Raw genomic sequence first — 27,843 nt, 5'->3', positions numbered from 1 at the left:
AATATAGAACTTTTCTACAAGTCTTGGAAAAGCTTGACTAACAGTTGCTAAAATGTTCCATTTACCTTTTCACAGCATTGGAAAAATAGATCTTCTAAAATCATAATTGAAGTACCTCCTCAAAACGTGTCTCTCCAAGTCACTATTGCTGTCCCTCCCCCTCAGGCCACCCAGTCTTCAACACAACCCTCTGCAGTTATCAGTGGAGGAAAGAAGGTTAAGCTTTCATGTTATGAACAGTAGATTTTTTTTCCTTCCTTCCTTGCTCTTTTCGTCTTTTCAATAATAAAAAGGAAGGGCACAAAACCACAGGTTTCCAGGGTTTCTTTACTGAGCTACAAACATACAAACAAGTTAACACAAGAGTCTGTTCTAGGGCAAGAGCGGTTTACGTATGCCCACAATATATGGCTAATCGCAAATAATTTGGGGGAGCGTTCTTCACTCTTCACTGCCTCACAGTGTCAGATTTTAAAGCAGTAAGATGCCTTTGGCTACCTACTACAAAGGAGGATGCTGTATTTCTTTTACTTACTGGACTTCATTCTGATCTCCCATAGGCAATTTGGTTCCCAATTTAATTAAGAATCAGGCAGATATATGGTGAAGAAATACAATTTTTTTTGAAGTTGTGTTCCAATAAAAAAATGACTCAAGTGTTCACCCTCTGGGTAATTAGCTTGTCCTTTTACAAGCTTTGGTCTGATTTCTTTTACTCTTGAACAAGGCAAAAATAAAAGCTTCCATCTTAGTAAAAAGCTTCAAAATGAGTTGACAAAAATTTCTAGGAACTGCAGAAACATGAAGAGACCCAAACTCCAAAGAAACAATCAGCCTACAGTATTTATAATGTGAAGCATGAAGCACTGAGGTTGCCCACAACTAATAGGTGAGGAGGAAAGGTCTGGAATACAGAATGTAACAGGTACGACCATATTAAGTCAAGATCTTGGTCTCAGGATCATAGAACGATAGGGTTGGAAGGGACCTCTGGAGATCATCCAGTCCAACCCCCTGCCAGAGCAGGGTCACCCAGAGCAGGTGGCACAGGAACGCGTCCAGGCAGGTTTGGAATGTCTCCAGAGACAGAGACTCCACCACCTCTCTGGGCAGCCTGTGCCAGGGCTCTGCCACCCTCAGAGTAAAGAGGTTCCTCCTCATGTTTAGGTGGAACTTCCTATGCTCAAGTTTGTGCCCGTTACCTCTTGTCCTGTCCCCAGGCACCACTGAAAAGAGCCTGGCCCCATCCTCCTGACACCCACCATTTAAGTATTTATAAGTGTTGATAAGGTCCCCCCTCAGCCGGTTTTTTTCCAGGCTGAAGAGACCCAAATCCCTCAGCCTTTCTTCCTAAGAGAGGTGTTCCAGTCCGCTCATCATCTTGGTAGCCCTTTGCTGCACCCTCTCCAGCAGTTCCCCATCCCTCTTGAACCGGGGAGCCCAGAACTGGACACAGCGCTCCAGGTACAGCCTCACCAGGGCAGAGTAGAGGGGGAGGATGACCTCCCCCGACCTGCTGGCCACACTCTTCCTGATGCACTCCATTTCACTCAGTGCGATTACATGCTTCCCACAAAGGGCTTTGTACTATGAAAAGGCTGTGGCCAGCCAAAACCTGGCCATTTTTCCTTGTACTCTGTACCATTCCCAGTATTTCCAAACGTACAGTGATTTGGGAACAAGTCAGGATCTGCTGTAGATGGGTGAAACGGATCAGATCTGCCCAGGACTACTTAAGTGCTGTGTTGATTAGTATAAACTTGCAAAGGATCAATGAACCCAAGGAAGTATGACTAACTCCCATTCAACTCTGGTGTTTACATGGATGAAGTGACAATCATTAAGGGTGTGCCCAGGCTGCAGAACGCATACATGTCTTCAGCCAGCTGATCAACGCCAGAGGCATCGCTGATGACAGCATATCACTGCAAAAACCCTGAGTTCAGCTTTGCTGATGCTGCACACGTCTGCGTTTCAGCAGGAGGGATCACGCCGCTCTGCTTTGCTGCGCGAAGCTGAGGTGGGCTGGAGACGTTTCTGTGATTTATGAGAAAGCTTGGCTGTCCTCTTCGCCATGGGAGAGCACTGTGGAGGGGCACTGGGAACATCCCAGCCCTTGTGCGATAAAACCTGGCTCCTCCCTGCAAAGGGGCTGCGTGAGCAGCCAAAATGGAAGTGGGACCAGGAGCCAAAGACACAGGGGTCCCTGTGCCAGCCGAACCACGTCACAGCCCCACAGCACTCCGGAGGGGCTCCGACTGCACCAAGGGGAGAGCCTCAATTAAGAACACATCCTTATATTAATATAGAAATAATTTCTCAGAGGAAAAAATGGCAATTATTTAATTTTATATATAGATATCTGTGAAATCTTCAGCTTTTCTATATAGCAATTGTCAAGTTAACCTCTTCAACATATTTTTCCTTTAAGATAGCGAGAATACTCTATCAGGAAAACACTAGTGAAGATAAAGGAATTCTTCGTAAAAAAACAGCTCCCATTTAACCTCTATATAATGAGTTTGCACATCCTGCTAGTCATCTGGATTTGTTTACCCTCGCAGGTGTGATAGCAAACCAAACCCAAACAGCATATTTGTTTCCAAATTACAGCACACCTGCACCCACAGTCACCTGCTATAGAAGCACATGGGTGTGTTTGATAAAGCCAGGTATGCGAACAGGACTGAACAACTGGATTTTTCACAAGTTGTTGAAAGAGCTACAAGTCTCCCTGGAACAGTGCAATTTGATAACTACCTTTTCTGGATATCTTAGAAGACCTCAGTCCCAGAGTTACTGAGCTATAATCAGGGAATAATGTGTATCCCCCATGCACTCATCAAGCTTTCTGGAAAGACTGACTTCATTTTAGTACCAGGCTATATAAAAATCAAATTGGACAAAAGGGATAAAAAAATAGGATGAAAACAAAAATGTTGATGCCAACAGTGATTTTGGCTACCTAACAGTTGCATGGAAAGACCATTTCCTTTTTTAGGGTTTTATTCTTTATGCATTAATTAAATTTTATCACAGGCATTGCAAGAAAAGCTTTAGTTATTTTAGTCATAACAATGTCTAAGGACGTTTAATCTGGTAGTTCCCAGTTTTTCAGACAATGATATGCCTGTAGTCCACCGAGACACCAGAAGACAGAAGGCAGCTTGATACAAGTCATCTCAGTTGTGCTTCTGCTGAAACTATTTTAAGTTTTGGCACTAACTTAACAGGACAAGAAGGGAAAGGAGAGGCCTATGAATACCTACATTTTTCCATTTTAAAAGATTATGTTTTCAACTTCAAATTTTTATAGTTTATATTTTCCCCCCAGTGTTTTTTTTTTTGTCCTTAAAGTTTGACAAATACATTGGATCAATTTGATATTCTCAATATCTCTGATAACAAATAAAAGATAAAATAGTGAAGCTTCTCTGAATCCACATATAAAGGACCATCACTGCTCATGGATGCTAGAAAGTTTCCTCTTGCCAGCAGAAGCCGAGAACAAATGGTTTGTTAAAAGGAAAGCAAGGGGCCACATCTGCCTGGTACACGGAGGAGCATGTAACCCCCTGCAGGGGTGCTTCAGCCAGGAGCGTCTCGGAGAGGAAGTGCTGGGATCTCTCCCTGGTTTTTGATTTCAGCAGGAAGCTCATCCTTGCCCGTCCTCCTGCACCCCAAGGGGGGAACCAGCAGTAGCTGTGGGTGCCCCACAGGGCAGGAGGGTGGGAGCAGGCTCCTGCCCACCGAGCTTCCACAAGCAGGGGGACCTCACGTGTCCTCCCCCAGCAGGGCACGGCAGCTCCAGCAGGTGTGCAGGGAGATAAGGGAGGCACACATATACACTACTGGAAAGAAGAACCAGAAGCTTTGTACAGCTCTACAAGCAAATGCTGTTTTCTGTGGATTCGAGAGGATTTTACTGCGGGGACCTGTGCTTTTTATATCAAGGACAAGCCAAGAGGAACAACCAAAAGCATTGTCAGGTTATCATCAACCTTACAGAAAACGCTGCAGTTCAGATCTTGATTGTAACATATGATATGAAGAATTGCATTGTTTATAATCATCTTTCTTTCAGATTTACTGAGGGGACAAATATTTTAAATTACTTCAAATGATACAATCAATTGGGGAAAAAGCAACACAACAAAGAGGAAATACCCATGTCAAAAACATCTAGTGATCAGTGACAGAATGAGGAATCTGCCTACCTTGTCTTCAGAATCACTTTTGGCTTCAGCTTTGCTCGGGGAGACCTTAAATATATTTGAGAAAAAAACCCCAGTCACACCCAACTCAGTCTTTCAAAAAATCTGAAAGCTCATCTGTTTGAAACTAGCAGTTTTTTCTAGCACAAAGGTGAAGAAGTACAAATACTGCTTTTCCTCCCCATGTGGGAAAGTTTATAAGTGTTTCTTGATAGCAACTTGAAGTCAACAGCTAAAATGAACAACATCTGGACAAAAGATACATTATTCAGGCTTATGCACCCAATTAGTCCATAAAAATGAACTTTTAGAGATTTATACAAAAAGTTTCTATCAGAAAATATTTAAGACAGCTAAATATCTCCAGGTCTACAAATACCTGTGCAGAAGAGGAAGTTTCCAGAGTAGGTCATCATCATTTGATCATGACCGTGCTGTACCTACATATCTCTATCACTCTCAAGACATCCTCCAAGGCACCTGCTTGGCTTCATTACTTCTCAGCGCACACGACAGCAAACATGTTACATTTAGTTCCCCTGAAAATCCCCACAGGAGATTTTTATAAGCAATCTAAAGCATAGCCTAGAGATGAAAAGGAAAGGCGAAAGCTTACCAATGTTTTAAGGAAGCTCATGACGGAGTTGTCTACTGCAGCAGCTGGTTGGGGTTTGTCTTGTTTTACCTCTGCCTTTTCAGGTTGCTCAGCAGTGAGACCGTTGACACCTGCCGAGTCCTGCCGTAGGTCTTCTCGGTTGCAGGCATCTATCTCCTAAAAAAAGAGGGCAGAGTTTCCTCACTCCTAGCTTGCTTAATTTCCAGTGGAATGCCGAAGTAACATTTGTGACTTGCATTATGTTGTTCTGAGAATCACAACCCTAATTCCAACCATACTTCTCCAGCCTACATATTCAGAACAATCGAGCATTTATACATCTCTTTCCCCTCTTTTCTAATATATTCAGCATTTGCCATTGGTTGGAGGAACATTGTTCTCGGCTACCAAGTATAACAAACACAAGTAAAGTTGCACACAGCATCCCAAACAACACTGCATTTCTCTTTTCAAGGCTGAACTTGTGAATAGGAACAAACGCTGAGATTTTGGCCTTTGATGGCTCAGTGTCTGATCGTACCATACAAAGATTGCTTCCGATACTCTGTATTCTGCAATTCCAGAAATAATTTTTATCTAGCAAACACAAACATGATACAGATTAAAAGAATGGAAAAAGCCACAACCCAAAGTAATTCTCCTGAGCCAGATGGAGCTGCCTCCTCTTTTCCTGGAATTACAGTTCCCAGAGCCCAAAAACAGTTTTCCAGTGCTCAACCACTCACAAGTATGTAATAGACTCAGTTTCTGTTTAAACATCTAACCAAGGGTCTGTTTTTTAAAAACATCTCCTCAGACCAGTTTTGGAGAGCTTGGCACCCCTTTACGCTGAATTTACCAGCCATTCTGGCCACTTTCGCCTTGATCCTGCACAGGTAAAGCCAACACAGACGTTGTGCATGAGAGAGGAGCTTGAGAGAAGTCCCCATGTCCCGTTCAGCATTTCCTTTTTTAATACTTCAACAGCACTACGTCTGGCTAGTGATATCCAGGTCTGTTACCAGTAATCCTCCTCCCTTTTGTCTGTCTGTCTACATTGTAAGTGCAGGGCTGGATCTGTCAATTATTATTAAAGTAAATTGTGACTAGCGTGATGGTGGCCTCGACTTCGGTAGGAGATTTGGGACAGTGTTGAATGGGCGATCATGGCAGCGCCACGTTTCTTTAGCAGAAGTTATCATCCCCAACTATTTAGACAGCCTTAAACACCCGGTCACTTAGGAGACAGTGGCTAGAGAAGCAGCAGTTAAGATACTGGATGCCCAGGTCACTCCAGAGGAAAAAAAAAAAAAGGACAAAAGATAAAATGGATGAGCCTGTCTAGGTGTCTCCAGTAAAAAGCATCTTTGAATCACTGCTCTCAGACTGCCTGGAGGTCTAAGTGACACCAAGGATATTTTCCTGACAAGCCAATTAGACGTACTTGTTCAGTGCTGGTTTTACCAGGAAAATTTTAAATTGTACTCTTGAGAGCTTTTCCCTGTAGCAGGATATTTGAAAACAATATTTGTACAGGATTTGCAGAGGACATACATTTCTGTAGGTCACTAATGGAAGGAGCAGACTAAAGATGCACAAGCGAGTTAAATCTTCAGAGGGCTAATTCAACATCAGGGAAGATGAGCACAGAGTGGCCAGTCTCTGTGCAGCATTTAAGGAGTTAAAATATGCAAGGTTTTACTTGCAAGAACAGACTTCTGTCTAATTCTCCACCCACTGTTTTCCAAGTTTACCCAGGAAGAAACACAGCACAGTAGTTCAGAGTGCTTCAACAGGCTATTTAGAAGTTTTTTTACAAGGCTCTAACACACCACTTTGTCCAGCTGCCAGTTACAGGCCAGAGTGGCTCCAAGAACAATATGTCCCATGCGGAACATGCGTGGCCACACCAGCTTCAGCAGCCCTGCTTCCAGGGATGCCATCTAAAGACCTCTGGTCATATGAAAAATGCTGGCTCTATTTCAGATATTAACAGGGCAACAAAGAGACCAAAGCAGCAGGAGGCAGAAGATACATTGCTAAACAAAACTGGCTTCATTACCGAAGTACTTGATGCTATCAAACTCTTCACTACTTGATGTTATCAAACAAAAATAAGCAAACTTTATTTTACACACACAAGCCCAAGCTCTGGTGTTGGGCTGTCCTCTGTTTAAGAGGAAGAGATCTTTTTGCTAAGCTTGCGTGAACACGGCCGTTACCAGCAGCAGATACCACCTGGGACAGCTGGAGAGGTGACAGGCACCACCACTGTGAGCGCTAGCTCTTCCAGGGTACGTCCCTGCTAAAGCCCAGTAGATGTGCAAGCTGCTGCAGACCATGCAGAGCTTGAGGCGCAACGCCACCCAAAAATCCCAGAACTCTGACTTGCAGAGCACGAATGGGCCCCATAACAAACCACTACCGCACGAGGGACCCTACGCCAGGATTCCCAAGCCAAGGCTGCCATTAGCCACCGAGATACAACTCGGATCCAGACTTTGATAGATGCTGTGATCCCACCTTGCGCTTTCATGGGAATACTGCTGCAGGAAAGAGCAGAGACTCAGACCATCAGTATATAAATCAGGGAGAGAGAATGTGGAGTCCTACAATACCACATTTTCAGAGCCCTAGTCAAATAACCACAAAAACTTCTGTAGCAGCTCACTGCATAACATACTGCCCAAAGCTCTGGAGGCAAATAGTGAAAGAAAACCCTCTAGAAATAACAGAAGAAAGTCAGGATTAGAAGTTAACAGATAGTACGTACGTTCAATTCATTTCTTCGAGGAGCCAAATTTGGGGGGTAATAAACACCTTAAATACTTATACTGTAGTTTCAGTTCAGTCATTAGAAAAACATATCAAAAGAATGTATTCCTGCCAGCACTTTTGTTTCTATGAATCATGGCTCAGTGAAACATTTCAGGCATATAATTTATCTTTTCTTTGGCTTACATAGTAAATGCTTCATGAATTCATGAATTCTGTCCTTGTTTTAATTATGCTGTGTTCTGAATGTAGTTTTGTAGACCACAAAAATAAAGAGTGGTTCACCAAACACAGAATGTTTGTGCAGCTCTTTAGCTACAACTGTGGAGCCTCTCTCTTACTTACCAGCAACGCTGTTTGTTTTGTGTTGGCACTCAATTCAGGGAAACTTTGCTTTGCTTTTAGCTTTTACAGATACTACAAGTCATAATCCACCAAAAAAAAAGAAAAAAGAAACTGTTGGCAGCAATATCTGGATTTTTAGTATGATTATTTGGTAACAGTTTTAGTTACTACAGTAACAGCAATTAAATTAGACTTGGTCATTCTCCCATCCTACATGAGAACTAGCAACCTCAGAGGGAACAGAAGGCAACTGTGCTGCAAGGCAGAGACACAGCCTTTGTTTTAGAAATTGAGTTAAAGCAAGTTTGGCAACATATCAGAAATGTTTAGTTGACACATTTTTCCGGGGGAAGGTCCTTAAGTCCTCTCTGCCCCCAGCATATACTCCTTTTCATATTTGAAGAATCAAAGACAAAAAATTACAGTCCAGAAATTCAAGGGTGAGGTTAAAATTTCACTCTCCCCTGTGGTACAGTTCTGCCACTCATTTACACTGAGCAACTTGAACCTCAATTTTGTGAGCCCTCCAAGACTCTCCGTGGTACAGCTTTAAGCACACGTGTAAGAGATGTACAGGCACTTCTGTGACACAGGACACCTGTCCTCAAGCAGGTCCCCAGGCACCAAAAAGCTGTTGTGTGGTCTGGGATCCTGCAAACACTTACACACATACCAAACGTAACCTGCAGCTGAGGAGTGCCTGGGATTTCCAGGTTATTCCCATTAGTGGGGTTCAGGATGTGGATGGGTAAAAGATGAAGAGTGGAACAGAGTTCAAAATTAATAAGAAAGCTAAGCATTATTGATATAAAAAAAAGCTTGATCTGAATGAACGGTACTTCTAGTATCTATTTGAACTGGCAGAATAAGATTTAGATTATCTTGTCCCATCCCCTTGTAGTTGCTCATTACAAACACTTCCTTACTTGAGCTTTCCCAGTATGACTGTTTGCTACCAGCGAATGTTTAACTCTGACTTCTGGTTAAAGCTACTTCAGATTGTTATTTCATTAGAGCTTCACACTACTACTGCAACAGCACGAACTGTGACCTCTGTACTTTACAACCACAGCAAAATGGGAAATTATGAATTTTGGACTCGATTGTAAAAGTAACAATTCTTGTGAGCCACAGGAAAAACTTATTCTTTGTGTGGATTAGTGAAAAATATCTGCAGGAATTCAAGTGCTGAAAAGCTTCAGTCTTATAAGCTACAAATAGAAGTGCCAGTATACGCTGACAGATTATTCATTCTGAATTATTCACCCTGTTCTGTTTATGTAGCAAACACCTTGATATTCTGCTAGGTTGAGATTACAGATTCTTGAGATGTGCATATGTAGCTGTCTGAAATATCAGTGACGGGTGCTGCTCTTGAAGGGCAACGGTCAAAAATGCAACTGTTTAGTCTTAACAAAGGAATCCTCAGGAAAATATTACCATTCATAAGTTTATACAAGAAATGTGATCTTCAAACATAAGGGACATAAGATAGAGAAGACAAGGTAGAACAACAGACATTGAAGAGATTTTTGGAGACGACCCACAACGTTGTCAGTGCAAGCAGTGAGCACCTTGTGAATGATGTTCAACACCATTCAAAGAATGGGATCACACGACAGTCTAATTTGTAAGCCTGAACTAGGCCAGTAAAAACAGTTACTATTAAAATGGCATTTACAAATAGGTTCTGATGAGGGGGCCATGCAGCTAGTTTGTCCCTCCTGTTCCAGCCTTGGACAGGATTTGAGCTAGACCACCAGGTAGTGCGTACTGGCACCGCACCGGTGAAACCAGTAAGAGTTATGCCACGTATTCCCAGACAGGGGGATGGACTTTTTCAGTAGTTAATTACCTGAAAATTATTCCTATAGTCTATTTGTTGGTATCAAACTTTGTAGGAAGTGTAAAATCTAAGCTCACATCTGTTTTCATCTCCTTTCTTTGGTTAGTGTGCTCTCTCAGATAAGTTACTTAATTTCTTTATCACGTTCTCATCCTGTAAAGTCAATTCTACGGGGCTAACATTGCCTTGAAAAAAAAAATCACAGTAGCTAAGAGCACAAAAATTGGTACTGTGTAATATTCCTTATTCTGGTATGCAGGGTATGCAACAAGCTATTGCTCAGGAAGAGTGACTATTTCAAGAATGGCACAAAATATGCTAAAGAACTTCTTAAAAACCATCCAGCACCAAACTCCAAGCTCCTAAAGCAAAGCATAAGATAGGATTTCACTTTCAGGTGTGTTTACTTTCATTTGTAGCTGGCTGCTGTTTGTCAGCCTGGCATTTGGAGCATGAACACAGCTATCTTGCCCAAATCTTTCGGAGAATTTCGAATGAATTTAATCTCGAGGGCAGCTGCCAGCATGTAGTCACGAGGCAGGCATCCGAGCTGTTGCCACTCCGCCACAGGTCCTTCTCCCATACCTCCATTCAGCCACCCCTGCGGGGGGGGTTACCTGCAATCATTTCAAGATTCATTCACACAGCCATCACAACATCAAGTTGTCCTGCGCTATTAATATTCCTAAGAGGTTTCATTAAGAGCGAAATGGATATTCCTACTCAAGCACTTGCCTTCCCCTGCGGGACAGCGTTGGACGCGCTCTGTAATCCAGCAGCCTCTTTCGCTGTGACGCGCCCGTCGGGAAGGTCTGAAGTCTGCCTTTCCTCCTGGGTATCAATTTGCGTTTTACTCCTTTCCTTTCCCTTCTCCAGTTTGAAGATCCTGTCAAAGAAGGTTACTTGCTTTGGCTTTGAGGCGGCCGCATCCTCTCCCTCAGGTGTCACCGATGCTGCGAGATCGATGTCGTGAAGCGAGGCTGCCAGCGGGGCCCGGGTCAGGTTTTTATGTGCTCCTTCCTCCCGCGCAGCTGCTGCGGGAACCTCCGCGCTCTCACTCGCTGCTTTGTTCGCTCCGGGCGCCTCCGAGCTGACATCAAGTTTTGCCGATCCAACTGATGAATCTGTAGCTGGATCTTCAGTACGCCCTGGTACAGACCATGAGAATGTGAAGACAGAGCGGGCTTTAGCAGATGGCTGCTCTCTCCTGGCAGCGCTCCCGAGGCTCTGCCCGCCCGCATCGGCAACGGGGCTCGGCTCCATTGTCTTCGGGGAAGAAACGGCCACATTATCCCGTGCAACACTTGCCTTTACATCCACTACAAAAAGAAGCATAAAACAGTGATTATCCAGCACAGCAAAGAAGTTATACTGGTTGTACAATTAATCATGGTGACCTCGCTCTTTAATAAACTGACTCTGAAACGTGGTGCCTCAGGGAGGACCACACAGAGTGCAGCTTGGTTAGAGACCCTGTTGTCTTCCTGAGCTAAATACAAGCTGCCACTCATCCATCAGACCTGCACATCTGATTTTCTTTCCTGTCGTTCCTCATTGAAGGCAGCGCAAATTTTATGTTCTCCACAGCTGCCAGAGTCAGGCAGCGGCCCAGGTTTTTGACTGCTTCGCCCAGTGGACATGTCAAGGGTATCTTACCTTCCCATTAAAAGTAAAGAAGCAATACACAACAACAAAAAAAAAATCAATAAAACTTGAGACAAAGTTATATATTAATATATTATGCTTTTGTCTCAGAGCTAAATGGGAAAGAAAATGGAAACTGCGAGGCCTGATTTCGTTTCCTGACTTGCCAAACTCCCCACAGGGCTTTGCAGTCATAACTTATTTCATTCATTTTTCCAACGCTGTTCCTGGCCTTGCCGCCTACTCTCCATGGTGCAGTTTCTGCTTGCACTCCTCCTCTATTGTCTGCAGGTTACCTTAAGCCCGGCTTGAATACTTATAAATCACAGCTGAGCCAGGCTCCTTATCCTTGTGTTTCCAACTCTTTTTACCCAGAAACAATATGGCTCTTAATCACATTTCCCCCCGCCTCAAAATTCTCACAAATAATTCCCCCGTGTGCACACACACGGCCACCACACTTTAGATGTGAAAAAATCTTTCCTCTTAAAAGTATGTTTTATGATTTTGTATTATGGTGGCACTTTGATAGTACAGCTGAGGTGAAAATCCCTAATACTCTATATGCAGAGAGGAGGAGAAGGCTCCTGCTTTACAGAAGACAAGAGAAAAAAAAAATCTTTCTTGTATGTATTTTGTGGATGGGAGACTGAATCACAGATGATGTGGTGTGAAACCCCAGTAAACAAGAGGAGGCTTGTCGAGAGGTAAACCGTACAGCTCCCCCTCAGCTTGAGCTTCTCTTCCCTACTTTGGCTAGAATATATATCCGATTTCCCTGTCAATCACCACCACAGATTTCAAGGATGAATTTAGATCTACTTAATTATAACTGTGAAAAACTGACAGTCTCAAAGTGACTTGCTAAATTAGAATCTTTAGATTGTCAGTTTCAGTGTAAAATTGAAATTATTTCAAATGATAATTGTAATAGTCTAGTCAATATTATGCCCTTCACATCTCACTTTAACAGAAACAAAACCCCAGATACCAACACAACCTGACTAAAAAGCCTGTCTTCCACAGCACAGATCTCCAGTGTTATGTTTCATCTTTTAAATTCCTTTTTAAGACGAGGAAAGCAGAACGTTTTTAGAGCACAGCTTTCAAAATCCCCCCTTAGCTTTGCACAGCAAAATTACCCCAGCTTTCCATTATTTACCCCGATCTTTTCCACTCCTGCAAGGATTTTGCGTAACAGCACAGAAGCCTCAGCAGGCACTGTGCAACGCGGGGCCGTATCCATCCGACACTGTCCTCCCGTGGCAGTGCCCAGGGACCCTGGTCACACCCAGCCCGGACACCCCCATCCCCATGGCCTTCACTCAGGGACCAAGAGTCCCCGCTAGACCCTCGTTTCACAGTTCAGGGTTAGTCCTGACTAACAGGAGCTTCCATAAACCCAAGAGACGAGAAGTGCCGGAGCGTGCCGGCGTGAATCTCAAGTGATTTTACTGGACTATTTGCCAGCAGTGGAGGCAACAGCTGGCAAAGCAAGGGCTGTGGTGGCAGATTCACAACTGCAGCCAGCATTTCACCAGCTGCTGGGGACCTGGCTCCTAACGTCTCTGCTTCTAACATTTTTAATCTGACATTTGCTTTCGTATCGCGTTTTGGGCATATGGAAGCATGCAGAGGCGCCAGAGTGCCTCAGTTCTGTCCAGGTAGAGAGATTTTCACTTTTGTGGGCATCCTAATAGAGAAAATTTCTTCCCCTGGATTGTCTCTGTTACTATTCAGTTAAGAAAATAACACCCTGGAAAGAATCTTTTGCCAGTAATATTCTGCAGTATTCCATGAGCACCTATTTCACAACATATCAACATGCAAAGAAAAGGCACAAATAACTAACTACTCAGCCACTTAATTCAGCTATTCAGTCAGGGTTATAGCTTCCTAAGCCGCCTGTAGTACTATATGAAAGAGAACTGAAGCACTTCTAATTATAGTTGGAAACTTGGGAAGGAAGCAAAAAGCAAACACTTCCTCGGCTAAAGAAAGCAGAAACAACATCCATTGGAAAATAATAGTAATAGATGCTGAACTTCTGCTTTATAACACAGATAAAAAAACCCGAAACACAAGAAAACTGTCTTTAGTATAAAAATAGGAATAAAAGCTCATCATTAAGAAAACCAACCAAACCAAAAGTAGCTCATGAACCTATCGAGCTCCTTTTATCTCTAATTATCATGGAAGGAATGAAAGACCTGGAAAATATCACCGGCATGAGCTCTGCAGCCTGTCTTTTGTGTCAAAACCGTGCAAACTGTTTGGGGGAAAGTCTGCTCAGACAGCAGGCAGAGCAGATCCCACCACCAGAGAGGGGACGCTGCTGCGGTGGGCTCAGCAGAAGAGTTTGACTCATGCCGTATTCACAGCAAACCGGGGGGAGAAAGGCTTTGAAATTGCAGTATTTGCTTGAAAAGTGCACGGTGTTTTTGTTTTTAAAGAGACACAGCAGTGCTGTTCTTTCCAAGATTATTCCACAATCCAGAGGCAGAATTAGGAATAGAAGCAAAACCTCCCAAGTTCTAGGCCAGGCCTGCAAGTAGATCAAAGCTGCTTGCTCTGAATGAGATGAATAACCACTCTGAAACCAAGATCAATATAGATTTTACAGCACTGCTCTGAGATTGCATTTCATACTACTACGCAGCATTTTTCCTTTCAAGTATTTAACAAAAGACAGTCACACTACAGAAGATGCGTCCTTCCTTTCCCTTCACTTCATCAGGCTACGTTACAGAGGCAATACTGTAGCTGCACAAAGTCCCTCTTCTGCAAGAACATACTCAAAATAAGGATTTTTTCTGAAGTTTGCTAAATTATACTGACATTTTTTCCTTGACTTCTAAAAAAACTGTACATAGAAGAGTAATGGTTAGTGCAATGTTATGTCAATACCATTTCCCTGCTCAGAAGTAATTGCTGACAGACTCTCTCCCCCTTCCTTCCACATCCTTGACTTCAGCATTTCCAGCACTTCCACAGGCTGAGGATGAAGAGCAGCACTGTGTTTGCTGACACAGAATGGGATCAATTCTGCCGAATTAGCACTGAATTTTAAAAAGCAAATGCTTCAATAGACAGTGACAGAAAAATAAAATATTATAATGGACAAAGCCTTAAGGTGAGCACAGGCTTTAAGTTGACCACACGCGCTGCAAAGGTGACCATAGGAATGGAATTATTTCTGGACCGCATGCACCCAGAAGCCCACGGGCAGGCAGCAGAGCTCAGAAAGCATCGGTGTGGAGTGCCTGCAGCAAAGCACCTATTTCGTGGGTGTTTGGGACCAAGACCCAGCACTCGACCAGAGGGAATGGCAGACCCGGGCAGGAATCCTGAGGATGCGACTGACATGAAAGGAAGTTCAGAGCTGCCAGCCTGACAAGCGAAAAGGCTGCCCAAGCTTTTGTCAGCTCATTTGCTTTTGCTAATCAGTGGGACTATAACCAGAGCTCAGCCTGGTGCATGTAACAGATGGCAGCCAAACTCCTTCAAGTGGGACCAAAAGCAAGCCTGTCCAGCTTGCCGTCCCCCCTCCTCCACCATAACCTGATTGTCTCTGAAGCTTAGTTTGCTCTTTTTATTCCTGGCAGCAGCCTAAGCCACACACTATGCAGGCATCTATTTTTGATGCTCAGTTTACCCAACTGAGATCCTTCAGATGCTTTAAAATGTGCTCCTTTTCCTTAGCCTTTGATTGCTAGTCTGGTTTCAGCAGTTATATGTGCCCTCCTGGCTAATGCTTACATGTAGGGAGCATATAAAATAAGGTCCTGTGGTGTCCTACATTGGCAACTTTTCACCTCCCGCCATTTATCCTACTGACTCTTCCGTAGTGCCAGTAATTTTTAGCTGTTGAATGAGGAACAACTGGAACTGGCAAGGTCTTCAGCATAGACATCTCCTCCTGTAGGCCCCTAGCGTATGAACATGCCATAAAATAAATGGTAGGAGAAAATGTTTTCTGATGTTGTTGCTTTTGACAATGGAAAAAAAAATCAGTTTTTCTTTTTGAAACTGAACTGAGCAAACCATTAACTACAAATATGGTTTTAGTATCTTTGACTATTTTGAATACAAGCCAGTTACAAACAGATATTTGCTTAGCGATGCAATTATAGTACCATAGCATTATCTGGTTCCCTGGAGTTCAGATAATCATGGAGACAATAGATTTTAATGGCCATGAAGGAACCATTAAGTGCTACAAGGCAACATTTGGCACTCAGAAGTCCGTCAGCGTAGGCCAGCACAGAGGTTTATAATCGCCCTGAATGAATTACTGCAGCGAATACTAGGCTTAACAATCTAAATACCTAGAAACAAAGAGTGAATTTCCTAATTGACACTGCTGATGTATTTTTATAGAAATTGCATAAGTTAATTTTCCCTTCCATTATTTAGAACTGGGTTGGTATCATCATGCTACAGTAGATGTAGAATTCTCAGATCTTCAAGTACACCTTGTGTTTTTGTGGGAGACCCCCAAAAACTGTCGTGACAAGACTAAATGAATGAGTTTTCAGAAGCATTAGAGAATTCCAAAATAAGACATTTTCACCCTTTCTTAAAAAAGAAAAAACACACTAATATTGTTTTGCACTCTTGCTTGACTATTCCATGCAAATGAAGGTGACAGTACGTTTATGCTCTAAGAATAATTTTGTTTCACTAAGTTAACTAGCATTGTTGTTTACCTAACAGATTTACTGAAATTAAAGGAAACAGGGGAAAAGAAGCTACCAGAAAGAATAGTAATGATAATTCTTTAAAAAACACCAACTAAAATGAACTGTGTTTCACACCTTACAGGCACACAGAGTTATTGCAATACACCCATTTCTGTTAGATACGGGCTAGAAGCAGAATTTGCTGAATCGGATTTATCTCGTGGAACAAAGGAGTTGCATCTTAACTGAACTTTTCTTCCTTGTGTAATCTTTCTTTTTATGAGCAGGTCATTGTTTTAATCTGCATGTAATCACCACCCAAATGCAAACAAAATTTTCCCCATTTTGTCCTCCCGATACATTTCTGCTCTATGTAGGGCAAATCTCAGAGGCCTTTAGTTCTAGCCTTCTTCCCTTTACCGTTGTTCACCCAGTACCTTTATTACTTAAAGCTCAAAAATGCCAACACAAAACATTAGGAAAAGTCAGGATCAAATTTGCTAGCCTTTTGCTTGCAAAGCAACATGTCATGAAGTGGCAGTAAGGGCCCCACTATTATTTAAATGGCATTAGAGGAGAAGGAGGATGCTAACACCCTTGGCAGCATCTGCAGCCCTGATAATCAATAGGAGCAGGAAAGGCAAGTCATGGAAAGAATCCCGAAGTCCACACATCTGTCAGCCTGTTTGAGCAGAAGCAGCAAATGTAGAGAACCGGTCCCCAATCTGCTCACCCAGATGTGAAGCAGATGGTGACAGGGCTCTTCCAAATCACATTACTTCCTCCGGTCATATTAACTTAACTCTGGATTCTTTTTTTCATTATATTAGCAGATATAGATTTCATAGACTCGTTTATCAACTACACCATTTAATGCACAGCACATGGTCAGATCACGGGCAATCACAGAAATGCAAACTAACAAGACAAAGACCACAAACATACATCTAACACTATTAATAAAATCCTCTAACTTCACTTGCCTTTTTTGCAGTTCTTTTGTCTTCTCTAGAAGCGCTCATTTTATGACCATAAAATAGATTACAGTACTATTTCTTGCATTATTTCATTTTAGAAATACTATCAACTACATTTTCTATAGGAATAACTTCTATCTACAAACAGCACTTGCACTTTTATTTCAACAAGACCTTGTTTACATTACAGAGATACCACTGAAATCTCCCTGGTTTAAGTAGTTAATGATTTTAACTGGTTTTTAAACATGAATAAAGTTAAAATACAAGTAATACCAACACAGGACAGTCCAATTTTTCAGCTTGCTACTTAAACTGATTTAGTAATCACATTAATTAGGTAATCCTTTTAAGTAACACAATGCCATATGCTTCATTTTATATATTAAGAGTAAAACGTACACTTGTTTTTCAGGTCTTCAGACAGTGCAAATCATCTGGCTTTTATTTACTCCCCAGAACTCTGCTGCTTTACACCAGCAGAAACACAGCTACAGGCTTTTATTTTCTAGTAGGCAAATGTTTAAACTGACTTATTATAGCGAGATGGCGTTAGGAAATTAGCCGTGGAACAGAGATTCTGGACTGTAATCAGTACCATCTGCATATTGCCATACCAGTCTCTGATTATTTTTGTCTAAGCTTAGATTTTTCAGCTGGATGTCATGGGCTGAGAGGGTTCTCTTAACACCAAACAATAAAATAATATTTTTTTTTTTCATTAAAGAGATTGGAGAGAACTGTTGTTTTTTGTTGTATTCTAGAAACAGAAAGAAATCCAATGCAAGGAAAATACTGGTAAAATTAACAAGTCTGAGCGTGCAGAGATGAGAACTGAAGCAAGGCTGCTCCGTGCGAGTGCTGCCTGACTGCAGCTCACGAAGGCTCCAAAGCCGACAAGAGGTGGAAGGAGAAACAAACACAGCGCTGAAAGGTGAGGAGGGAGACACATGCCTGTGGATGAGAGCAACTGCCCGTGAATATGTGGAGATAACTTTTCAAAACTACGTGGAGACAAGTTTTTAACGCTCAGGCCACGTAGCTCACAGCAGATTTTCAAGAGGTCAACGCTGGAGGTGGGGCTCAGCTGCTGACAGGCACCTTTGCACAGGGAGCCCAGGGTCCAGGCTGCCACAGGTGTGATCACTTGAAAACCCAGTTGCTGTCCTGCTATGAACACCACCCAAATAGGTCTGAAATGGGATGCACTTATTGAATAGTGATTTACCCACAGCCCCACCAGCTATTCGACTTCTACACCAACAGTTTATACATAACAGGGGCATATCGATTTTATTTCATTGGTGTACAGAGAAACAAGTTGTGGTCCCTCCCCAACACACTCTTGTTGCCCTGGCCGTCATTGAGTAATATCTAATACATCCTATAACAGTCACAGGAGAGAAGTGTTCAGGGTTACAACATCAGCCTTGTGACACAGTTTGAATAATTCTGGTAAATAGGACCAACCTCTTGGTAATAATGTTGTCATCCATGCCGCATTCCCAGCTGTCATTTATCAACCTCTGTAAATTACTGTGCTATACCCTAAATTCTCTAGAATTCAAACACAGGCAGTTGGCGCAGTTACATTTTGTTTACAAAGATCTTGCTGCATATTAGACATACTCTGCTACCTCTAGCCTACTACCTCTAAAAGGAGAGCAAAGTATGTTTCTAGATATATGAAAGGTACCACGAAGCCCCAGCTCAGGGTCAGAAGTTGCATTTCACTGCAAAACCTTAGGTCCAGAGGCAATTATGCTGTAACACCACTACTTCAGATATAACACCCGCCACCTCACAGTACTTTTCCCAGCCAATCACTTTTTCCAAGTGACAAACAGGATAGAAAACTTATCCCTACACGTATTTCATTGTTAACAAGTAATTGCTTGGCATCTTTGAAGTCAAAGCAACACATCTCCTAAAGAACACAGGACCAGGAATCGGAGAACAAGACGGAAATGTTTAGATGAACAAAAAGGCGCCCACATTTCTGTCATATCATTTGTTGAAATTGCTACTGAAAGGGTCCGAAATGTTGTTTCAAAGAAATGCAGAGGTGGTTTCTAATACTTTACAGTCTTTTAGATGAGAACATGTAGCTAGAACCTGTATTTTATTTTATTTCATTTTTTGTAACCAGTTTGCAAAGAATTTTGCAAAATTTTCTTTTAATTATATTAAACTACTCAAAACACCCCCAGAAGACTGAGTGCATGCAGGATGTTTCAAAAGTATGTGTTTTGTTGCAGTCTCTAAAAGAAGTCGCCCCCAAACAGTTTCCTACTCCCTTCTTTTTCTCTTTGTCACCTTAATACAATGTCAGTTGGGGCTTTAAATAATTTACACTAGTACATTTCTTTTGGGTTTGCACGATTCTATCACCTTTTCCTACAGTAGTTTCTAGCCTGCATAAATTTACTTTTTTCAATTAACTCAGTCCCCCTTTTTTTTTTAAATAGCCTCCTGCATATCCCCCCAGACTATCAGTTTCCACATCACCTGGTACCTCCCTGCTAGCAGCAGGGATGCCGTGACATCATTTAAAGACAACTCGCTCTCCCTTCCACCACATGAACTGCTCTCTTGTTCCCCTCTGCCAAACACCACTCGACTGTGTCCCTCCCACACACAAAACCTCACCAACAGGCCACTGACCCTCACACTGGTGCTGTTGCTGCCCTTTCAAGAGCCCCAGTTTGTGCTCCTTGCGTCAGGGACTCCTCCAAGGCTCGGTCAAGGCACTACCTCCACCAGAGCCCAAGCAGAGGTAGTTTATCACCGGACACCCTGAGGTTTGTGGAGCAACCCGAATGGGACCAACGCCAAACCTCTCCTGCCCTGTAATACTTCACGCTAACCAACAATCTTCAGTCTATGAAGCCACTTTTCGTGGACCAGATACAGAACCAAGTCCTTAGAACAAACAGCTTCCCAAGGACTTTGGAAACATTTTCCTATTTTACTCTTTGTTATCTTTAGACTTTCAAGCTTCTGAAAAAACACACATACTGATTCAGAAGTAGGAGCTGGAACATGCTTTTACTTTGAGACCATGCACCAATATTTATCGTTGCTCCAGCATAAACCTCTCTCTGCCTGTCTGGTGGCAAAAGAAGCACAAATATGCCCCCCTTTCCCAGTACTTACCTTCGCCATTCATTACAGGAGAGCGAGTCTCAACAAACGCAACAGAACCATTTTTAATATTGTCAGGAGATTCAGACAGAGCCTGAAATAGCAAAGAATACAGTTCTTAGGACTGGGCACATCATGGGATTTGAAAATTGCAATATGCAGTAACCAGGGAGGATGATAGTGGGCAGCTCTTTCTTACCTGATAGCTCTTTACTGTGCAGGTATTGTCTTCTTCAGCTTCCTCTGGGATGCTCATTGTGTTCCCCATGGTGCCTGCAAGGTGGAGAAAAAAAACCCCAAACCACCTTTTCTTTCTCATTTATATGAATTTCCTGCCTAACTCAAATTAAGAGACAGCCAATGGTGACAGGCTTTAACAGGATGTTTAAATTCCTAATAAGCCCCACCTGCTTTCCCAAGGGCACCTGCCCCACTCAGCAGTCTGCACCAACCAGTCTCACCCAAACCCAACTATGTGCAGGGGCTCACAGCTGCTCGCTAAAAGTGGTACAAACTAAGAAGCTTTTCTTGTTTGTTGGGGAAAACTGGAAGCAATCGCGCCTGCATCATTCGTTAGGACTCGGTAGATTGTAACGTGGACTTAGCAGCAGAATAAAGTGAGGAAGACTAAAATATATGAATAAATTACAGCAGTGTGGTGGAGTTTTATATTTTTCTTTAGCTTTCATATAAAAAAAAGAAAAGAAAAGAGAACAGAGAGAGCACGTCAAGACATCGTGCACCTAAACTCTGAAAATTAGGCCCTGTGTGTCCTACAGTTCTGTATAACAAATCCTCTGGGGAAAACTCTCGCCTGTGGCTGTGGAGGTATTTGCCCTGCTCTAGACGGCTTCGCCAGGCGACTACAGCTCACAGCAGTAGCTGAGCTGCGTTTCCTTGGCCAGTTCCAGCGCTGCCGAGGCCGTGGCTGCAGCAAGTCGGAGGCACCACGAAGCTGCCAGCGCAGGACTCCTCTGTGGTCCTGGGCGTGTTTTTGGAGCATCTTGTGTTGCCGCAGATGCAGCACCACTGAGACCTAAGCCAGTCAGTTTAAAATGGCTTTTTTATGTTCGTATCTACCGGAGTCACAGCTCTGACTACAACCCAGGCATAATCCTAGCTGTTAGTTACTAGCTAGTCCATTAGATAATTCAATACTTAGTGAAACTGTTCTGATTTCTTTAAACTTTGTTTCAGGAGAAATGCGTTTGATTCAAGGCCAGGTTGGACGGGGCTCTGAGCAGCCTGGTCTAGTGGGAGGTGTCCCTGCCCATGGCAGGGGGTTGGAACTAGATAGTCTTTAATGTCCCTTCCAACCCGAACCATTCTATGATTCTATGATTCAATTTTAGCCTCTTTCCTATGTAGAAGCACACATAAACCTGTTACGTTTTTGGTTTTGGTTTTTTATTTTTCTTTTCCTTTTCCCTAAATTTAAAACACATTTATGTACCTTCTAAGCTTGCTGTGCTTTAGGACTGTAAATTCTTTGGGGCCAAACACATTCCCTGCAACATGGTTGAAACTTTGCAAAGCAGACTGGAGTCAAGAGGAAGGTTCCTATTGACTTTGGCTCAGGATATAGATGTATACATACTGTTAAAGCTACACAAATAAACAATAAGGAGAAGCTATTCTGAGCCACACCTTGAAAGAGGAAAGAGAGGAAGGCAGGGGGCTGGAGCTGGCTCCAGCCTCAGTGCTCATCCCGTTGGATGTCCTGCCCAGCCACCATGGGTACCAAGGGCACTTCTGTTTTATTATTGCTCTGGTTTGTGCCTGTATGAATCAGGGCAAGCTGCAGAGGTATGGATGAGAGCAACTTCTTTCGTGTTTTAGTTAAACAGCCCTTGGCTGTTGGAGAAAAGAAGGAAAATAGTAGTTTTGCTAAATCATGTTCATTAGAATTTGAGTGCGAGAACTGGGGGCAGCTCTCCGTCCAGCCCACAGCCCCAAGCGTCGGCTTCCAGTTACTCTTTACAGAGCTCAAGCCGGTTGTTTCCTAACCCCAATCTACAAACCTTTGCTTTACAGGGATGGTCCAGGTCTGGCTTCTATTTTATGCTGCATGCTAACTGACGTGAAATCCAAGCTGGGCCCCTCTCCAGAGATGGTTATTGTTCTCTGCTAAGTGCCTGGTGCTGCTCCGGACACTGAACGGCCCCCACTGATGCTGAAACATGAACTGCAGCCCTGCGCTGCCGAGAATCGCTGCATAAGTAGTGGCTGCAGGACTGAGCCTTGGTTGCAGAGTGCAGAGTTATTTTACAGGGATTTTATCTTCTCAGCTGATATTTCCACTATAAATCAGAACTTCTGATTTATGGTGGAAAACAGCCAACGTTTCCCCGTGGATGTACAATGGCCTCTTGTCCTTGCTATGTAATTCTGTTTCCTAGCAACTTTAAGCATTATCCTATCGGAAGAGAAGAAAACAAGATTCAAATCCTACTGCTTAGTCTCGATGGTAAATTTAGTATCTGGTCGAATCTGGAGGATTTACTTTTGTTTTCCATCACAAGGCCGCCTGGTTTATGCCAGGAGACAACTTAAGCAGTGGATGGAATATTTGCAGATTACATGCTTCCTTTTTCACATGTGCTGTAAAATCTGTACATATTTGTGGGGAGTGGGAGAACTAAATTCCTTTTTATTTATTTTATTTTATTTTGACAATGATTTGTAGCTTGATTCTCAGTCACTCCAGTTTCCTGTTGATGCAGCTCTGCTCACGTCAGGTAAGTTATCTTTAGCGGATACAGAGCAGAGATCACAGGCTCTGATCTCTGGCATATTTTGCTCTAGGAGAGATTACGCACTCTACAATCGAGTTAATAATTCTCACTGAAATAAAACACACATAGTGGTCATATGGCATTTTAAAATATTTTCACTCATCAGAACCCTCTCTGTCATAGAAAGCTGGACAAGATTTGGAGGCTATTTTTGCTAAAAATGGGAGAAACCTGCTACATAACCCTTTTGGGAATATGATCCCAAAACACCACATGCGTATATGATGTGTCTTCAGACCTTTTCCCTCCATGCAACAGTAACTGATTATTGCTTTACACTGATTTTTGCATTGTACGTGCAGTATGAGAACTACACATTTGACATGCTCTGGGGCCAAAGTGGCTACTGAAGAAAGGTGACAAGTCTGTGGCCATTCCTCTGGGTGCAGAGCTCAGTCAATGGTGCAGCATCACAGCCCTGGCCCAGATCCTTTATTAAAATTAGGAAGATACAGATGTATGTAAGCTGCTGTCCTATTTTACAGAAAAAAATGAAAGGTCACTGCCACCTATAGACAAAACTGAGTATCAGCAGAAGTGATAATATATACACATACAAAATGGTATTGAATTTGCAGAGTTTCAAGTTTCCAAGCAAGTAATGTCACAGCTATTCGCTTCTGCCATCGCATCTAGAAATTGCTGCTGCAGAGACTATTGCATGTTATCGCACCCATCTGCGGCTCTAGATTTACATAAATGAGCTCTGCTCCAGCTCTGTCATTCACATTAAACGGTTATGTCTTCCCCAAGGTGCTCAGGACTCCAGTTTGTACTAACAAATCAATTTTTCTCTTATTAGAAAAACTTTCTCTTGAAGCTAAAGTTATTAAATGTGGAGCAAAGAAGGTTTTAGGGAAAATAAGGGGGTCCCACTGGGCTCTTGTTTGGTGCCTTTTTTCACCAATCTGTTTATGAAGACCAGCATTTTCAACATGGGCTGCCAAAACCTAAGCACCAAGCCCCATTTTGGCACCCAGCTGAAATCCTTACACAAGCAAAAGGATTTTCCAAAGGTGCTGAGGACTCCCAGGGTGCAGGGATTTGCCTGAGACCGGCGAATCTTGGGGAGCTTTCAGGTTCTGGCCACACGCTTGTTCCTGGTGGGCAGACTCAGGCCTTGTCAACCACTGAGGACCTCCGTCCAGCTGGGAGCCCTACACTATCTCTTGGGATGCTGGCTTCGTCTCTCCATAGGGTGGTTTTGCTCTGTTTTGGTTATTAATCCTGGGTTTTTATTAGTGGTACAATCGCCAGGCAGGACCTAGTTGGGTCCTTTGTTCTACCTGTGAAAAAGCACGAAGCTGGTCTCTGTAGTAAGCTGTGAGTATGGAGCAAAGCCCCAGCAGACCTGAGAGGTGCTGTTGGCAAGGTGTCTATTTTATGAGAGGAGATTTCACAACATTTACAGAGACAAGACAATTTTGGGGGACTGGGAGTGGAAAAGAGATGACCCTGATGCAAGACTTTTTTCAAAATGGGAAGAAAACCCTTAGAAGTTGAGAGGAACAGGAGTAAGCTCATTCTCAACCCTAGGGTACCTTTCTACATACAGATTTTTTGATTAAGTTTCAAGGATATTATCCTCGAGGGGGGCTCGTTCAGACCAGCTGGAATGCAGCCCGACTGGTTTAAAAAGGAACATGAACTACCAGCCTCCAGATCAGACAAAGCTCTCAAACAGTTCCTTTCCCAAATTATGCTTCACTGCTTCTGTTGTAATGTAGAAAGTAATCCAAAAGAAAATTGCATTTTTCAGATTTTTTTTTAACTTTATATGAAGCGTAATGTGCCCCAAGCATGAGCTTGGGGGTGAAATTCTGGTAAAATAGGTGAAATTCTCCTTTTTTTCTCAATCTCAAAAATCGTTGTTTTGGTCCTGGCAGAATGGTAAAAGCTTTGAACACTATGAGAGAAAATTACAATAAAATCTGTGATCTACTGTGTACTCTGGCTAAAGCCAGATAAGCCCAACCTTTCTAATGTATTGACCAACTGAGAATATTACAATTGCCTGCATTGCACCTCTATTAATAAAAAAAGTACACAATTAATTTCTCACTAAAACTTGCCATATGTTGTACTTAAATGTCAGTAAAAATAATCAACTTCACTTAGTTCTCTTTGCGTCTCATTTCATTACAGATATGTTCACTCCGCAGGTGTTGGGGGAAGACTTAAATAAACTTGCGTGTGTTCCAGATGCAGAGGAAGGACCGAGCACGCATTAATGCATGCAAAAAGCATCCTGCATTGTGGCCGCGGGGCAAGGACTGGATCCTAAGCCCTTTAGTACATCCCTGCCCTTTATCCTGCCTCTCGGAAAACAGGTGGACATGGGGACATGTCAGTGTCCGGCCAGAAAGGCAGAGCTCCTGCTCTGATTCATGGGGAGCCAAGGAAGGACTCGTAATAGCATAGGGTTTTAGAAAGTCTCCTTACCTTCCTTCAGTGAAGCTCTCAATTGCTCTCCTGACGAAAAAGGTAACTCAGACACGTGTTGGGTATGATGAAACCAGGGGACAAACGCATCTGAGCATTGTCAGTGGCTAAGGAGGAGAAATGGACACACAATAGACAGTAGTGAAGGGACGGGAGAAGGAAGGATTGAGATGACTCACCCAGGGCAAACAAGAAACACCCAAGAACAATTTGAATAGCAACCTGGCAGCTGGCCGTGCATCCAGGACATGCAGAACTACAGTCCTTAAGGCTCTAGGGGCAGTTTTTAATACAATTCTTTCAGCCACTCGGCATTGTAGTCAAATGGGAAAAGCAAAATAATTCAAACATTCACACCCTGGGCTTTCAGGGAGGGAACAGTTCAACAATGCCACGAAGGTGAACAGTCCCAACCTGACCGGTAGAAACTGATCTTTCTATTCTTCTGCCGTTTTGCAGAAAAAGCCAGTGCACCCAAAGGGAAAATTTATATTAGGTACTTTAGAACCCAAACAAAATAAGCCAAGCACTTGTAGGAGCTCCCAAGATCATTTGGCACGAGAGCACACGCAAGACTGAGCTCAAGCGTGGGACAGAAGTGGCAGCAGAGGAAGAGCAAAAGCAAAACCCAAGAAAAGCCAAACCAGCAGCAGGAGTTACCTGGGGGAGGGCGTCCGGGGCACCCAGCGCCCTGGGAGCCAGAGCTGGTGGGGGTGAGGTGCTGCTCGCCCAGCCCCGATGGCTCTGTCCCTGCCCCTGCCCCTGTCCCTGCCTCCCGTAATCGGCCCAGGGAGTGCTCACAAACACCGGGCGCAAACACACGGAGGGGTGGAGTAGTCCACCTTCCCAGCCCTTCTCAACATATTTTCTCTTCTTCGGCGTCCTGGCCACCCAAACCTGTTCAAATGCATACTCGACTTTATGGCTTTGGGGCAGTCCAACAGGAATGCTCTGATGCTGGAAATTGCGGCGTTGTACTGACCACCTAAAACCCCCTTCCAAACACCGATTATTCCCAGAACGGCAGAAAAAAGTAAAGTACGTTTAATGACATAACTGTTTGCTGGAGTCAAAGTGGATCTTAATATCCTTCCATAATGTGCTAACTGACTAACTGTTTATATTTTAAACCTTTTGTCACAATTTACTGCTCCCTGACATGAGTCACTAAACCCACGCTCAGACTGGGGGTGTCTGGAGCAGCGAAAGGCTTTTTGTTCTGAGTTTTCACACCACCTCAGCCAATAAAACTTGGTTTCAGCAACTGGGATTCCCACAGGCTGTCGTAATACCAATAAAAGAAATACTTATTTTATAGTTGAAGAAAGCGATAGCAAAGAGTTGTGAAAGGCTCACACAGGGCGACACCATCAACCGGTTTGGGGACTGGCTGGATGCTGCTGTACGGCTCCGAGGGAGACCACGCTCTTCCCTGGCACAGCGGGGAGGCGACAGCAACAATGTTGTTAACACTGTCACCACGTGAAGATACTAAAAGCACATTGTCAACTTCTCCTTAATTATTAACGCAATATCCCGAAGCCAGGGGTTCCCAGAAGTTCTCTTTAGGCTTCCTTTCATCCAAGCCTGCTGTACATACATCACTTGACTGTCAGCTTCAAGCGTTCAAATATATTAATCAGCTTGTTTCAAGTAGTGCGTTGGCTGCACAGTGTGTGTCTCAAGATTCAAATAAACTGGAATACCGTTGCAATCCCCGCAATCTTTTTCCCTATTGACTTGCTTACATCATCTGGATGTCACTTTTATTTCTGTGTCGCTTTATGGTTTTGAATATAATTCTGTTATTAGCCATGAAAAAGAAAGAGATTTGTAACAAGGGTAGTGTGCTGGTGGTGAATGGTGTCAGATGCTTCAGAGGAAGATGAAGAAACTATTAGCATGAAAACAGAGCTTCTGATTACATCCACCAGCTCAGCAGTGCATGGGAGGATGAGTGGGCATTCTGATTCCCTCTGGTCTTCAAGCATTGGGTCAAGCATCCTTATAATTTTTCCCTTAATTTATCACCTTAGATATTGCAAATCCTTGCCTACAAGCTCGGATGATACCCGACAAGTTCAGTCTCATAATCCTGTCCAGAGAGAGAATTTGATTTTGGGAATGGTCTCTGGGTGGCACATGGCAACAAAATACCAACCTGGCTGTGAAAGCAGTCACCCATTCAGTGACTCTGGACTAGTCTTCATTCACATTTTTTTTTTTTGGTCTTTCTCCTCGGGTTTAAGTATTATCATGAAGTAATTTTGAAATGGAAGATGTAAATATTTAATTCCAGAAACACTTCAATTCTTTAAGAAGATGTCATTAAGATTCAGTGTATGTTTGCACCGTTTTTTTGCTTTCCATGGATCTATTTGCTC

At 43.1% G+C, this 27,843-nt stretch overlaps 1 protein-coding gene across 1 annotated transcript in view; it reads right to left on the bottom strand.

Moving 5' to 3' along the window:
• The window catches only part of BCAS1 (brain enriched myelin associated protein 1), a 55,451-nt gene extending 29,902 nt beyond the window's left edge, over positions 1 to 25,549 (bottom strand). The window contains 7 exon segments of the mRNA XM_054218872.1: positions 4,218 to 4,262; positions 4,831 to 4,986; positions 10,511 to 11,094; positions 20,235 to 20,316; positions 20,422 to 20,495; positions 25,460 to 25,501; positions 25,504 to 25,549. Coding sequence (XP_054074847.1) covers positions 4,218 to 4,262; positions 4,831 to 4,986; positions 10,511 to 11,094; positions 20,235 to 20,316; positions 20,422 to 20,495; positions 25,460 to 25,501; positions 25,504 to 25,549 — 1,029 coding nt within the window.
• Between the last annotated feature and the right edge of the window lie 2,294 nt (positions 25,550 to 27,843).

The sequence above is a fragment of the Rissa tridactyla genome, chromosome 12, assembly GCF_028500815.1.
Source record: "Rissa tridactyla isolate bRisTri1 chromosome 12, bRisTri1.patW.cur.20221130, whole genome shotgun sequence".
NCBI classification, from domain to species: domain Eukaryota; kingdom Metazoa; phylum Chordata; class Aves; order Charadriiformes; family Laridae; genus Rissa; species Rissa tridactyla.
This window is presented reverse-complemented; position numbering and strand designations above follow the sequence as displayed.